Genomic DNA, 15,514 nt, shown 5'->3' with positions numbered 1-15,514 from the left:
TGCTCTACTGTGAGAACACATTCATAATTAAAACCTTACTAGGTTAAGTTAGTTAACTCCACAAAATCTGGATTCCTCTCCATATAATATGAAATTAACTCATTCATACATCCCAGTTTATATTTGGGAAAATTAGTGGTGTAAGGTATTTTTGCAATGAAAATCAACAGCAAAAAAAAATGATTAGATATTATCAGCTGTGTCCAGGTATTCAATGTATTATCTTTTTTTTTTTTGCACTGAGAACTCTGTCATTGTGCAGTGTAAGCAAGTTTAACATGAAGGTCCTTGGTGTGTATTAACTTTAACTAGTCAAATATGTAACTGTCCTGCAGTGGCTGTGTTATTATGGCTGGATATCCAGCGTCCATCTGCTTGTCTAGACTTAAGATCATTCTACACAATTATCTTCCCATTCGGTCATTATGATCCGATGATCAAAACCTCCTCTCTGTCCACAACCCTATCAAATCTGCTGGGCATGGTCTGTACTTGTACTATGTTGCTAAGGCCAGGAACTCCTTACCTTTATGCATCCAGTCAATACACTCCCTCCTGTCTTTTAAAACAATTATGAAACACTTTCTAGCCATAATTTGGCTCTGATCTTGCTCAAACACGGGATAAGCTATACCTCTAAATATGAACAAGTACCTTATCATGCCTTATACCTCCTTATTCTTCTTCCTTCACTTCTGTACTTCAATCAATTTCTCTCCTGTGACTCCTCTTTCTAAATATGCCATAACCTTTTTTTCCCTCTCACTTCATATTGCAGTTCCTTTTTGTATTACACCAACTTTTTAATTTTCTATAAACCGGATACAGTTTCTCTAAACTTTAAATCATTGTCATATAAGTTGCATCTATTCTTAACCAATGTTTTCACTTTATGTTCAATTTGGTATAATTATTTAAACTGTAGATGTGTTTATATTATTTTGGAAATTATAAAATTATTGTTCTTAAAATGTTTTTGTAATACTTTGGAGCTTTTCTGCCTAGGTGTGTGCTGAAAATGGGTACCTAGCACTCCATTAAGGGTCAATTGTACCTGCAGAATTTAGTGAATTTCTTTGAGCAGGACAAGTGATGGATAGTGGTTAGGCTGTACATATTTCTTATCTAGATCTTGCCAAGATATTCAGTTTCCTTAAGCACTGATCACTATGTGGCAAGATGGATGGCTGACTAGCTTAGACATAGAACACGCTTGGCACACATAGCAGGTGCCCCTTCGAACAGAAATAAGGTAACTATTGGTGCTCCTCAGGGATGAGTCCTCTTCTGTTTGGCATCCATTTCTCTGACCTCAGAATTAAAAAACAGGATCTTTGATTAACCAGATTTGCTGATGAATACAAACTGGATATAATTATCAGGAACCTTGAAGATCTGAAAATCCTTAAGAGACACCTTACATGAGTTAAAATCTGGGGTTTGGAATATAGCGTGAAATATTTTATCATACCTTTCAGGGGACAGATATTTATTGCATCTTACAGTATTGACAACACCCTAATCTGTGAAAAAATATTCAGAGACTTAGACATCTGGGTAAATTTTACTTGTCCTTAGATCACCATGTATCTACTGTAATCAGGGAATTCTTCTGTTTGTTGCAATTAACTCCAAAGGCTGTTTCATCCAGATCCAGTCATGTCATCATTTCCCTTTATTTAGCTCTAATCAGACCTGTTAGAGACTACAATGCTTTCTTTAGTGTGTACTTCATTGGACACACCAAAAACTTGAAAGGCCTCAAAAGTTCCTGACAAAAACTCTCTGAAAGATCTCTACACTCATAAACCTTGGATACCAGGAAGGATGGGATGCCTTGTTACTGTATTGTGTCCTTTAGACTCCTGAGTATTGATGCATGCCTTGCTTACCATACCACTAGACATCCTGCTCTCCTTGACCCCCTTTTTCTCAGTAAATAAAATAGTGTGGCTATTACTACAACCAAAGAGTACAGGCCCACTCTGTAAAGCTACTTATCAACTACCCAGGTGTAGTTCACCTTGTTCTTGCAGTAGTATATACAAAATTTAGTAAATGCGAGTCCTATATTATATGAATGGATTTAATGGACATTGAGCCCAATAATAAAAATAAATAAAGACAGTACTATCTAATATATGAAGATAATGCTATCTAATACAGTTTCTTACAATAAAACTAACTTTTCAGAGTGTAAAATAGATTGATTTATATTTAGTTAAATGAAGCCAATAATGAGGGTTAATGTCTGATGACATGTTAAATTTCTTTGTGCTTTTAAATCCCACATGGGTATTGTTTTTGGGATACCAAAGGTACAGAAACTCCAAGAAGATCTACCTCATTGACAAACAGTCTAACAATAAAATCAAAAACAAAACTAATCTCTGTCTTTTTAGACAGAGTGTTAAGTGAAGTACTCACAGAATTTAAGTCTTACATGAGGGCCTCTTTTTAATTTCAAAAATAAAATTAACTACATTATTGCTCTTTGTTGATAACTATTAATGTAAAATCCCTTTATACAGTTATACCAGTTGATGTTGGTTTAGAATGGGAAGGTAATCCTTTAATTGAAAATGAATTGTATTTTACAGAGCAAGGTAAATTTGTTTGCAATTGTATTATAGTAGTGCTGGAAAGTAAGTTATTTTTGTTCAGAGTTAAGTTGTTTAAACAAGTTAGAAGTATTGCACCATGATGCTCAACTTTGTCAGTTTAGTAATGTCACTGGGGAAAACAATTCCTTTACAATGTTGAGATGTTTAACGGTGTAAAATTGTATTGCCATTTTATCAATGACATTTTTTCTTATTTGGTCAGTAGACAATATAATTTATTTATTGATTACATTAATAATGTCATCAATTTTTGCAGTTTGTAATTAATACTTCTTTTGTTATTGTTACTTACAAACTCCATCTTTTAGAGTTCAGAGGTGAGTTGGAGGAGAGTTTGTAAGCAACTGTAACAAAGGAAGTATTACTTATTTAGGCAACCTTTTTTACAAATCTGGTAACGATAACTCCTTGTGTACCAATATTACTTACAAATATTTTGAGTTACTCTTATTATTTGCATTTTCATAGCATGCATCCTTTTTAGCTAAAATGCAATATCATTAAGTCAAATGACAAGATTAAAAAGCCTTACTTCTGACAATTCATTAGCAAAATAAAGTTTTAAATTTGTAAAATGTAAAATAAAAACTGTGGTTTTAACATATGTATTAGACAGTGAAGAGATTAAAAACATCATAATGAAAAATGTGCTAATGGCTAAGAGTGAAGTACTGGAAAAAATATGTAAACAGACACAGGGCAGGGATTTTAAGAAGTTATTTGAAATTAGAATTAAACAAATATTTTTCAAAGGGTGCAAAAAATGCACTTGTCAATGTTTTAGTTGCAATGTGTGGGCATATTACAAGTGTCTCTATATATATAGTTCCCCATGATTTTTTATGTGATCCTGTATTTATGTTGTGCTATACACTGTCACTTGCATTATGTGTGATGCATTTTGTATTGTGAAAAGAAAAATGATACTGAAAGACAGAATTTATAAAAAATTGAGTGATATTCAAATCAAAAGTAAAGTGAGTAAACTATATAAGCATGCAGTAGTATGTAGGAATTTTAGTAATGTTATTGATTTTTGTTGATATTAACAACAGAGGTGGAATTAGGGATTTGTTTCTAGAGTTACAGGAAATTTGAATGGCAGTTGTTCCTGGATGACTACACTGCACCTGCTTTGAACCAATAAGTCAATTTTAAAGTTATTTAAGAAAAAACAGTTGCTTTTAAGGTGACAGGACTTTTATTTTTGGACAACTGGATTAGTCATGTGTTTTCATGTTGTCATTGGATGATAGAATGAGTCATGTGAGTTGTTTAAAGATATGTGATATTTGTGTTTGTGATTGAATTTTGTCTGATGTAGTCTCATGTAAAATAATTTTTGGAGATAAAACTGCTTAGCAATTTTAAGCAGTTTTTACCATATTTACTCATCTTTCTTTTATTTTCTACATTTACAGTTGGTAGTGCTGATTTAATTTTTATTCCACTGGATCATTGAGTGCTGTGTTTTGTTAACTCACTAGCACCTATGTAGTGATTAATGTCACACCATTAGCAGCCTGCACACATCCTTGCATTCTAGAGCATTTTCTGAAAATCAACTAAAAACATATGTTAAAATAATAAATATAAATATTTTGTGAACATCCTTGCTTTCTCGGGCTTTTTCTGAAAATCAAGTTAAAAAATATAAAATATAACAAGTATTAACATTTTGTGAACAATAAAATCAGTTAAAACTGTACAAATAGCACTATCAGTAAGAAGTATTCTTTACAAAGGTACTAGTCAGTGCATTCATAGTCTTTCCATAAGTACTGTAATATATTGCAATGCACTCAGAACTAGAATTACATATTTGCCAAACTTTAACAAACATATTGACATATCTTAGAAACGATGCAACCTGACATATATTGTTAGAAAACTTTTGTTAATCAGACATTAGTTTTCAAACCCATCTATCCATCCACAACCCATTTTCCCATTTTTTGCACATGGGGTTGGTGTCAGGGTGTCAGTTCAACAATGATAATCATCTAGAGCCAAGGTTTACACCCCTAAGGTGGCTAGCCCTGCTGCAGACATAAGCTTTCAAATTACAGTAAGAAATTCCTCTTTGAGTGCATGTTTAAGATATTTACAGAAATTTAAAAGCATATGCTTGATTGCATAATTTGCAATATAAATTGCACTGAATATCTCTCAACAAGTGCAACTTACAGTGCAAATATCAATGATAGTTTTCTTTAATAGCATCTCAGGTTTTAACTGATGCCAGGAAATAGATCATAAATGGGTTGTTTTTTGAAGTATTAAGTACATATGTAAATATTGCTTAATTTCATAATTACTATCAAGAAAATAGCAGTATCAACAGTAAAGTATGATATAAGTGAACACTGACAATGAATTTTCATGTCTCTCATCATGACATTTCACACCATACCCCTCAATAGCATCTAGATCTCTCAGTTATAGAAATATTAATATAAATATGAAAATGTGAATAAGCAGTGAACAGTGATTAACGTCTCTACTGCAGGACATCCTACACTAACAATGGTAGTGTCATTTTGTTGATTTCTCCTTGCCCTTTCTAATTCTGCCGATTATTAGCTGGTAATTCACTTTATTCGCTTTATTAGTGAAAGAAACCAGACCCAAGAAAGGTCTGGATTCTATAAGGAGCTATGGGTGTTAAGGAGCTGTAGAGTGTCGTGTACGAAATTGCCTTGAGCAACTTAACTGCAGAGCTTAGCATGCTCTTGTTCATGACACTAGACAGCATGCATGAGAAATGCTAATTACAGACGGATCCTGAGTTGTCAACATTGAATGATCAGATTGAGACATTCTGAAGCTTTTCTACCTTACCTTATAGCTGGTTGTCTTAATGAAGCTTTTGAATTGCTCTCACACTGGCTTAGGTTCATGCCCTGTGTGTCCTTCTGTTTTTGCATTGATTCCAGAATGCAGGTGTGGTACCTTACAGATGTTTTTTTTCCACAACATAATCAATGATTTAGAGCATCTTGTGTAATATGATAAAATACAAATGAATGGGACTCTGCTCAAATAACCAGCACAGCTTCATGTTGTTCATCACTCGAATGCCAGTCAGTGCACACAGATTGTTAAAGACTTTACGCTAACTGTGATACTTGGGCATTATGTACTACATCTGTGTCTTTTAAAAATGGCATTGTCTGCTGCAAACTGAGTTTCTCATAGCAGCTGCATAAGAAGCCTACAGAGACTTCCCTTTTAGTTAGTGTCACTTTAGCTTCGGATTCAAATGCACTGAAAAAAAAGTGCCACCAGCTACCATTGACAATCCTTAGTTTATTGTTATTTTCATCAGATATGTTTACTGATTAGTTTCACATTGCTTAAGAAAACAAATGTAAACAAGGACTTGATTTCTTATAAAAACAGTGGTGTTTGTAATGTTTTAATGCGTGCCTTATTGAAAAATGTAGCTGTTTGCTTTGTTCTTCTGGAATCATGCTTTCATTTCTGCTTTCATCATCTAACTGTTTGCTATCTGTTTTCCTGCTTCCTGTTGCATTATTTCTGCTTTTGTTTCCCTTTTTTGTGCTTTTTTTTTCTCCTCTGCTGTGCACTTTTTTTCCTGAAGGCACTGAAAGTGGGCGGAGTTCTCCATATTATAGCCATGTGGATATGCGGTCTACAACTCCAACTGTTTACCAAGCTCCTAGGCATTTTCATGTTCCAGGTATGGAAGTTGCCTTTTTCCCCAGCTCAGAAACAGAAAATAGCTTAACTTATTTTCCTAACAATGCATTTTCTTTTCAGGTATTAACTTGTCATTCTGTACTACATTGCTTTTGTCAGAAAATATGACAAACCACCCTATGTTTGTTACAAGGTAAAAATACATAAACAAAAAAATATGTTATTGCTGTTAATATTTCCTACTATATAAAGAACAGTGTTGATTCAAAGCATTTATGGGATGTAAAATAGCACATGGAGTATATGAAATACTTGGAGTATCATCCAGTAGCTTTTTGCTTCTGTAGCAAGCCAAATTCTGCAGTGCTGAACTCCATGCATGGTAGTGCTCAAGAGCCAAGACAGCCCCATGGTCAGTTTTACTATCCTATCTATGCACACTCCCCCCTTATAAATAACACCTCAATGCTTCCATTTTCAGATGCATGTTCATCAAAGGGGCTGCCTGACAGAGAGCCAAAGAGGAATTAAAAGTGTTATTGCTAAAGAAACAGTATATTCCTTTTACAAAGGGGACCTGGCTGAATTGTAGTAATGATGGAAACAGCAGACAATAAGTATAATTTTATTTCAGAGAAAGGACATGGAGAAGACAGCATGAATTAAGAGTCCTGTGTTCCTGCATTGTGTTTAAATGGGATGTGGTCTCCGAAACACTTATGCTTTCCCTTGATGACGTTTTACTTTATTACTTTATTGTCTTAAAAATCCCATACTGTACATTTCCACAACAAATTGATAGACGTTACCATCTATGTATTCTTAAATAGATTTTCCAGTAAAGTTTAGTCATACAAAACAGTATGCTTTCACATGGACTTTTTGGACATAGCATTATACAGTACAGTAGCACTCCCAATTATTATGATATGCTAGTAAAATGCTTTACCATCTTAAATGTTGTCATTTAGTCTTTTTAGCTCTTAAAAAGACAGCTTGTGGGAAAAATACCAAAACTGGTATACGGTGAAAATATTTCAGGATTTATCTGGGTGGGATTCATGTTTTTGACAGTCAAACTTCAAGAAATTAACTATATGCTGTCAATAATAAGTTTAGCATACAGACATCCTGTCTGAAATATCATTATCTGTAAATATATAATAATACTTGGACACTGCAATTTAAAATAAAGTATCTTGTTCTGTTTTGATAGTAGAACGTCTCATACATTAAAATTTTGATTGTACTGCACATTTTGCTTAGTTTGTTCAGTTTAAGTGTTTTCCATTATACTTGTTTATAGGTTCAAAGGTTCATACTAGGCTATCTGCCCTAGGGCATTTATAAGCCTAGCCAGAGTGTGTTTGGCTTTCGCCACCCATTTTAAATTAATTTTGCTATGCCTTTTTTTGAGGTTAGTATACTGTGCCTCTGTCTAACAGTGACACAGAAGTGACAGCCGGGGTAAACCTACGATCTCCCATCCACTCATCAAGATTCCTCTTGAAGAGAGTCAATGTGGGACTCTGCCTAACCTGGACTGGGATTTTATTCCAGAGTGAAGGGAGCCTCTGGGTTATAAATCTGTCCCTCCAGCATGTCCTATTTATTTCAGTGCTGAGGTTCAAGTCTCTTGAGCGCATAGCTCGATGGGATTTGGATTTTCTGAGGTGCAGCATGTCCATTAATTCCGGGTTGGACATGGCTTTATACGTCAGGCACAGATCGCCTCTGAGCAGGTGGTATGCCACTGAGTAGAGCTGGAGTTTCTTTAACCGGGCAGCATATGGCATCTGTTTGAGCCCTTTGATCCTCTTGGTGAGGTACTTTTGGGGTCTTTCCAGTTGCTGCAGGTGTCTGGTAAGGTACATCCCAAAAGGGGCATTGTACTCAATTATGGGCCTGATGAGGGATGAGTAAAGAGGCACAATGACCTCCCCGATCTAGATGTGAATCCCTTCATGATTAGGTGGGCTATATAAAATGTTTTTCTAACCACTTTGGCCATGTGGTTGTCAAATGAGAGATTGCTATCAACTTGGGTCCCCAGGTCCCTAATGACTTCTTCTGTACTTAATGGATTACCACCTATGTGGTAATTTGTGGGCACTTTGTTTTTGCCAAAGGGGATGACTATACACTTTTTGGCATTTAGCTTGAGGCCATGGCTCTGGCACCAGTTGTCTGTTTCAATGAGGCCCTTTTGGAGGATGCTTGTGTCGGCTGGAGAGTTGATTATGGCGCCCAGTTTGCAGTCATCTGCGAACTTGGTCAGCCACAGTCCTTCCGTGTTGGCCTATACCGCCGAGAAATATATACCGAACAAGAGAGGTCCCAGGACTGAGCCTTGTGGGACGCCACTTGTAACTGGTTTGGAGTCTGACATGGCTCCAGCAATTCTAACCATGTGGGTTCTGTCCTTGAGCTAGCTTGCAACCCATCTAGTGACATAGGAGTTTTTATTTAAGCTGGTGAGCTTATCTATAATGCCCGAGTGGGGTATTGTATCGAAGGCTTTTGCGAGGTCCAGGTAGGCTGTGTGGACCACCTTCCCCTCGTCAATGGCCTTGGTGACTGTTTCAAAGAAATCGACCAGGTTTAAGAGGCAGGATATGCCCTTAACAAAGCCAAACTGGGTAGGATCCAGTGTCTGTAGGTCCCCAATATCTTTATTTATGAGGTCCATGATGATCCTTTCCATAGCTTTGCAGACCAAGCAAGACAGATAGTTTCCAGGATCTGTTGAGGCACCACCTTTGTGGAGAGGGACCACTGTTGCTGTATGCCACTCTTTGGGTACATATCCTGTAGTAAGGCTAAGATTGAACAGTAGTTTTATGTTTGGGTTTAGCTCTTCTTGAAGTTCATGTAGGACGCAGCCCGTGACACCATCTGGTCCCATTGATGCTGTGTTTTTTGCTTTGGAGAGGGTGGCTCTTACCTGAGCATCTGAGATGTCAGGGGGGCAGCACTCTGTTGGGATAGATATTTGCCCTTTTGGTGGGGAGGGGGGGGGAGAAGTTTGCACTGAACCTGTCAGCTAGGATGTTAGCAATGTCTGTGGGCTCGGTGTATTTTTTGTCATTTTGGACTAATTCTGAGCATATCTGGGCATTCCCACCCAGGTTCCTAACATAACTAAAGAAAGCCTTGTGATTATCCTTAGTGTCCTGTGCAATTTTTCTCTCGAAGCTGGCCTTAGACGATTTTATGAGTGCCCGTAGTTTTTTGCTAATACTGATCAGAGATGCCTTCCCTTTTAGGGATTTTGCTCTATCATGTAGTAGCTTCCTCCTTCTATTGTATAGTTTGTTTATGGCTGGGGTCCACCAGACAGCATGTCTGCCTTTGGAGGATTGGGTCTTGGTTTTATTTGGGATTGCATGATCCATGCATTCCTGAAGGTGTTCATAGAATGCATTTATAAAGGATTCTGCGGTCTGGGCCGTATTTTCCACAGGCCCGGGGGCTTTGAAGGATTTCGCCTCGGTTTTGAAGCGTGTGAAATTTGCTTTAGAGAAGTTTTTCACTGTGGTTTTCTGGGCAGGGGGTGGGGTCGGGATGTGAATATCCAGTGAGATTAGTTTATGGTCTGATCTTACCAGTGAGGGATACACTTCTGGTCTGGAGCATAGAGTCCCCATGTTGGTGATGATCAGGTCCAATATGTTTTCCCCTCTTGTGGGAGTGGTAACAAGTTGTACCATAGCATTTGAGTTTATAAATTCTAGGAACATTTGGGCTAGGGTGTTGGAGCTAGAGTAATGCTCCCAGTCTATGTTTGGGTAGTTGAAGTCGCCCAATTTAATGGTGTTTGGAGAGACCTTCATATTTTCCAGTATTCTCAGGAAGGCCGAGTGGGGTTCCTGTGTTTGGGAGGGTGGTCTGTAGCAGGCTATAAACTGGAAGGCAGTTTTACTCACAGTTAGTTGCACATGGATAGTCTCTGATGCTTCGTGCTGTGCCACCAACCTGGAGGTGTGGGTATCTTTGTAGAATATTGATACTCCCCCTCCTTTTGTGGTTCGGTCCAAGTTTTGGGGCCAAAAAGCATGATATGAGGTATAACCTGGTAGTGCTGGGGTGCTCTCGGGAGCCTTGAACCAGGTTTCTGTTACTGCACAGATATCGATGTTCTCCATGCTAAGGAGAGTTTCGAGTGCGTGCATCTTGAGGTTTAGACTTCTGGCGTTGAGTAGCATTACTCTTAGTTTCTTATCCCTTGTGATACCTATGGAGGTGGGTTTGTCTTTTGAGCCTTGCCTAAAAAAGGCACTATGGGGGTAGCAAGAGCCTTTGCCAGTATCTGAAAGGCCAGGGGTGACAGGTGCAAGCCGTCCCTAGCGAAGCATTGTGGCTTGTCGAGCATGTCATCCCAGGCTGACAGGCATTGGATCCCCTTTGAATGACACCAACACTTAAGCCAATTGTTGAAATTGATCATCTTGTCTTCATATTGTGGCATCATTCTTGGTGAGGGTAAGATGCTACTCAAGGTCAGGGTCATACTGGCCTGGGCTACATGCTCAGAGAGCTCCTCTAAGTCTCTTTTCATGTAGTCCAGGGAGGTACGTCTCAGGTCATTCACACCAGCATGGACAATGACTGAGTCATATTTGTACTTGCCTTGGAGTGACCTGAGTGCTTGTGTTATGTGGCGGATCCTAGCGCCCGACAGGCAGCTCACCATGACCTTCTCCTTGTTCAGCCTGGTGAGCGGGACGTCAGTGTGCCTGACGATAGAGTCACCTATTACAAGTGTATCAGGTGTGTTGTTTAGCCTTAAGGGCTGTGACTGTTCGGCACACTGGCTTTGTGAGCTATGTGTTGCACATGTTTTGTTTTGGGGTAGAGGTTGCTTGGGTGTCTGCTTTGGAGGTCTCTGCTGCTTAGGCAGATTTTTATTTAGAGCCTCCGAGTATGTTTTTGTGTGTTTATGTGCTTGGGTTTGTTGTCATGGTAGGTCTATGTGAGACTGGAATTGTAGTGAGTGTGGTTTCCTTCTCCTCCTGACTGGTTACGCCAGTACTGAGTTGAGAGAGCTTAGCCTCCAGTTTGGCTATATGGTTGCATCTCTCACATGTGTTGGAATTTGTTGGGAGGAGGAGAGGGTTGTCTGTGTACATGAGGCAGTTGTAACATTGCCTCAAGATTCCCAGATTCTCCAGCTGGACCGGAGAGGAGATTGACAACTGACCTTTGGACATGCTAGAATAGTATTGACAATTCCTTTATAATTGAAAAAAAGGGCCAATGGGGAACAAGGTACTCAAGGGGAGTTTGTGAGGGTGTAGTGCTTTTAATTTTTTAGAGCTGACTTATATAATTGCTTTAGTGAGCAAGTGCCAGGTAACTTAAATGCAATGTGTTACAGGTAACTTAAATGCAAAAACAACAAACAGTAACTTTCTTTCAAGTGAAACAAGGAAATAAGTACAGTAAGCAATGCAGATATCACTAGGGATCCACAGAAGTGCTAAAAGGCCATGTTTTAGGTGGAATTAGCATTTCAGGGAAATAAACAAACAACAAGCATACAAACAAAGCTAGATTCAGCAGGCCTGGATCTAGTCTATGCTACAGCAAACAAGGTGTACCAATTTCAGTAAGAAACAGTTAGAATATGCAGGCACTACAAGCCTTTAACCAGAAATTCCCTGCTCAGAAGGGCAGAGTCCAGCCTCTCCTCCCACAAGAGTGCAGACCGCAATCCTTCTTAACGTAAAATAACTGGCCTGAAGCCCAAGTGCTTAAACCAGAACTAATACACTTTTAGAATAACAGACACTGAGCTCTCAATCAGCAGTTCCCAACTTAGAAAGATGTAAGCTACCTGTCCTGCCACCACAGTGCAGGCCACAAACCTTTCTAATGTAAAACAACTGGTCTGAAGCCCAAGTGCTTAATCCAAAAGACTTAGAAATGATAGCTACACTTTAATCAAGTTACTACCAGCAGTAATAAATACAACTGAATACTTTAAAGAATGCCTGGATTAGTGCTCAAGTTATACAAACAAAGCTAGATTCAGCAGGCCTGGATCTAGTCTATGCTACAGCAAACAAGGTGTACCAATTTCAGTAAGAAGCAGTTCAAATATGCAGGCACTATAAGCCTTTAACCAGAAATTCCCAGCTCAGAAGGACAGAGTCCAGCCTCTCCTCCCACAAGAGTGCAGAACACGAACCCTCTTAATGTAAAATAACTGGCCTCAAGCCCAAGTGCTTAAACCAGAATTAATACACTTTTAGAATAACAGACACTGAGCCCTCAATCAGCAGTTCCCAACTTAGAAGGATGTAAGCTACCTGTTCTGCCACTACAGTGCAGACCACAAACCTTCTTAATGTAAAACTGGTCTGAAGCCCAGGTGCTTAAACTAAAAGGCTTAGAATGAGATACACCAAGCAGTAATAAATACAATTGAGTACTTTTAAGATGGCGCAAAAGCAAAATAAAGTAGGAAAAAACACAAATACAGTAAAAGCAGATACATTTTTTTTCTTGTTTGTGGAAAAAGAGAAAGGAAAGAGAGAAAGGAGTAGCAGAAACTAAGCTGATTGGCCTTCTCAAATGCTCTCCCTGTACTGGGTAGAATGAGGTAATGACACTAGACTGGGAGGAGAGTCCCAGATCAAATTTACACTAGGGGTGGGCGACTGCAAAGCCACCAACTATAAAAACACTATACCAACAGGGAGGGAGGGTGGTAAACAAACTGCAGAAATGTTACTCACAGCTGAAAAGCAGCAGTGAGCTTTTAAATGAAAGTTTTAAACAGCTAAAGGAGCCACTAGAAAAAAGAGTTTAACTGCAATAAGTTATCATAAACAAACAACCCAACAGATGCTTAATAAGAGTGGACAATTTCCAGTTAATACCTCACACACAGTGAAACTAGCTAGAAAAAATACACAGTACACAAAGTGCTATAAACAAAGAAATAAAGAAAAAAATAAACAAAAAACAGGATACTTAATGTTATATATTATAGCTCCGAGTTTGCTGAGTGTCCTTCCTTCGATTAGCTCACTGTAAAATGGCAGAACACTCACAACTGAGCTTCTTAGGTAACAGAAAGTTGAAACCTGAGACAGCTTTTAAGAAAGAAATCTCAAAAGAACCAATGAGGTGCTTAGTCTAAGTTGTAGTCCAGGAGACCTCAGTCAGCCAATGACCTCAAACAATTCTCTCTCACTGAAATGCCTGATGGCTTTGGCTAAAACAAGATGTCCCTGAATTATGTGCTCAGACACACAGCCTCCACAAACACTAGGCCCAAATACAAGCCTGAATATGGAAATGCTACAAATATCCCCACTACTTAGAACAAACTGCAGAAATGTTACTCACAGTACCCTCCATCCCTACATTGTTTCTTTTGGACAGAACCCGAAACGTGAGCACCTGTAATTTCTTTTTTCCTTCTCCTTTTTTAATGCATGTGCCACTATTTATGCATATAGTTTCATAACATTTTCACTGTCTTTTGTCAGATTCCCATCTTCCTTATATGAAACTTCACAGGACTGACCCCTGCACACCATTTCTGTGTTCTCAGACTTCCCTTTTTCCTTTTGTTTTTGGAGCTGCACTGTAAGTCAGTGAGGCACACCCATGCCATGGTTCACTGTGTTGCACTTGCGGCATGCTTCACTGAGGTCCCATAAGTCTGGCCAGTATCCCATGTATGACCCCATTAGTATTGTGAACCATGAACAAGTTGTGATTGTAGTCCTTTGAGTAACATGATTAGTACCTAGAGACTGGGAAGAATAACATGCAAGGTTCCCAGCTTCAGAATCCGTCTTAATTTTCTGCACATTATGACCCCTGCCTCCAGTGCAAAAAAGGATGAAAAATAGCATACTTTGCATAAAAACATGCAAACTCTAATACTGACTCCCTGGTGCTAATGGATAAAGTCCTGATTATGACACAGATGGCCTTATGTAAACTTGATATTTAGATAATGGAGGAGCCAGTGTAGAATTGTGGAAGTCAGCAGTTGACACCCATTTGCCATCCTAGGGGGGTGAGGAACTCCAATCCACAGTGCAGATGGACCATGGCTATGCATGTACAGTAGTCCTCAATAAATGAGTGCAGAAATGCATTCATACAGAAGGCATTGAACACCTTCACTTCAAATGGAATGTCAAACACCAGTGGAAGGCTTCAGAGCTAAGCAAACAAATCCAGAGCCTGCTACAGGTGATGGCCTAACTACCACACAACTGTCACCACTATGCTATAACCAAAGAGAGAGTCACAGAATCTATTTCCCTTCAGAAAGTGAGGAATACCATTTGCTGGGATATTTGGTGTGTCAGCCAGGTTTATATGGTGGAAAAAAAGAGTGTGTAGGCAGCCAGTGATGGCGTCATGATTAATATAAGTACAGGATAAAAAGATAAAATAAAGAATCTTCAAGCCTTTTAGGAAGATATAATCAAACTCATTCTGATATTCATTATGTGCAGACCTTGTTACATGGTCTACAATACAGAGGAAGCAGACAATGATGTGATGAAGCACCTCTCCAAATCAAAGCAGTGCAATAAATGAGTAACTAGGAAAGGATGTAGTATTTATTTATCATTTGTTTACCGGCAAAGTCGGACTTGAAACAAAGTCGATTTTCAGCAGAGGCCTGGGTAGAAACACCCCAGACATATGTCTTTGTAACATGGGAGGAAACTGGGACACCTGGAGGAAACCCACATGAATGCAGGGAGGACATGCAGACTCGGCACAGAAGGCACCCCAGCCAAGAATTGAACTGGAGAGCATCTTACTGTGAAGTGACAATGCTACTGCTGCACCACTGCGCCATCAGTGTAGTATACATTTTAATAGTTGCTAGCATTTGGACAAAATCCAAGTCTCCCAAAACTATATGAGTAATAAGGGACATGGGCAATATTGCAAGATGTAAAACTTGCCTTTTACTGGAATATACAAAATTAATATTGTTAGAATTTGGAGTTAACAGTGAGTAATTAATGTGACTGCTGTATATTGAAGCATTTTATCATTTCTGTTGAGAAAGTATTTCTTCCTTCTCATCATGGAGAAGGTGATTATAATGCAGTGAGTAAAAGGAGTTTTACAATTTGTAATGTCAGTGACATTCTGTAACACTTCAGTAATGTTGGAGATAGTTTTATTTAAAAATTCATCTTGCAAGTCATATATCTGCAAACAAGTACTGTGAGCTGTAC

At 38.5% G+C, this 15,514-nt stretch overlaps 1 protein-coding gene across 8 annotated transcripts in view; it reads left to right on the top strand.

Annotated features, from left to right (window-relative positions):
* Positions 1-15,514, top strand: part of ABLIM3 (actin binding LIM protein family member 3) — a 3,936,655-nt gene that overhangs the window by 3,441,895 nt on the left and 479,246 nt on the right. For 5 of the 8 annotated variants that reach the window (XM_044069211.1, XM_044069207.1, XM_044069205.1 and 2 more), the window contains one exon: positions 6,229-6,327. The exons of the other annotated variants lie outside the window; for them this stretch is intronic. In XM_044069211.1, the coding sequence (XP_043925146.1) occupies positions 6,229-6,327 (99 nt within the window). The remainder of the gene's footprint in view (positions 1-6,228; positions 6,328-15,514) is intronic. 8 annotated transcript variants of the gene reach the window in all.

This window comes from Protopterus annectens, chromosome 4.part0 (assembly GCF_019279795.1).
Source record: "Protopterus annectens isolate FY-2018-M chromosome 4.part0, PAN1.0, whole genome shotgun sequence".
NCBI lineage: Eukaryota > Metazoa > Chordata > Ceratodontiformes > Protopteridae > Protopterus > Protopterus annectens.
Note: the sequence above shows the minus strand (reverse complement) of the source record. Positions and strands in the feature narration are given on the sequence as shown.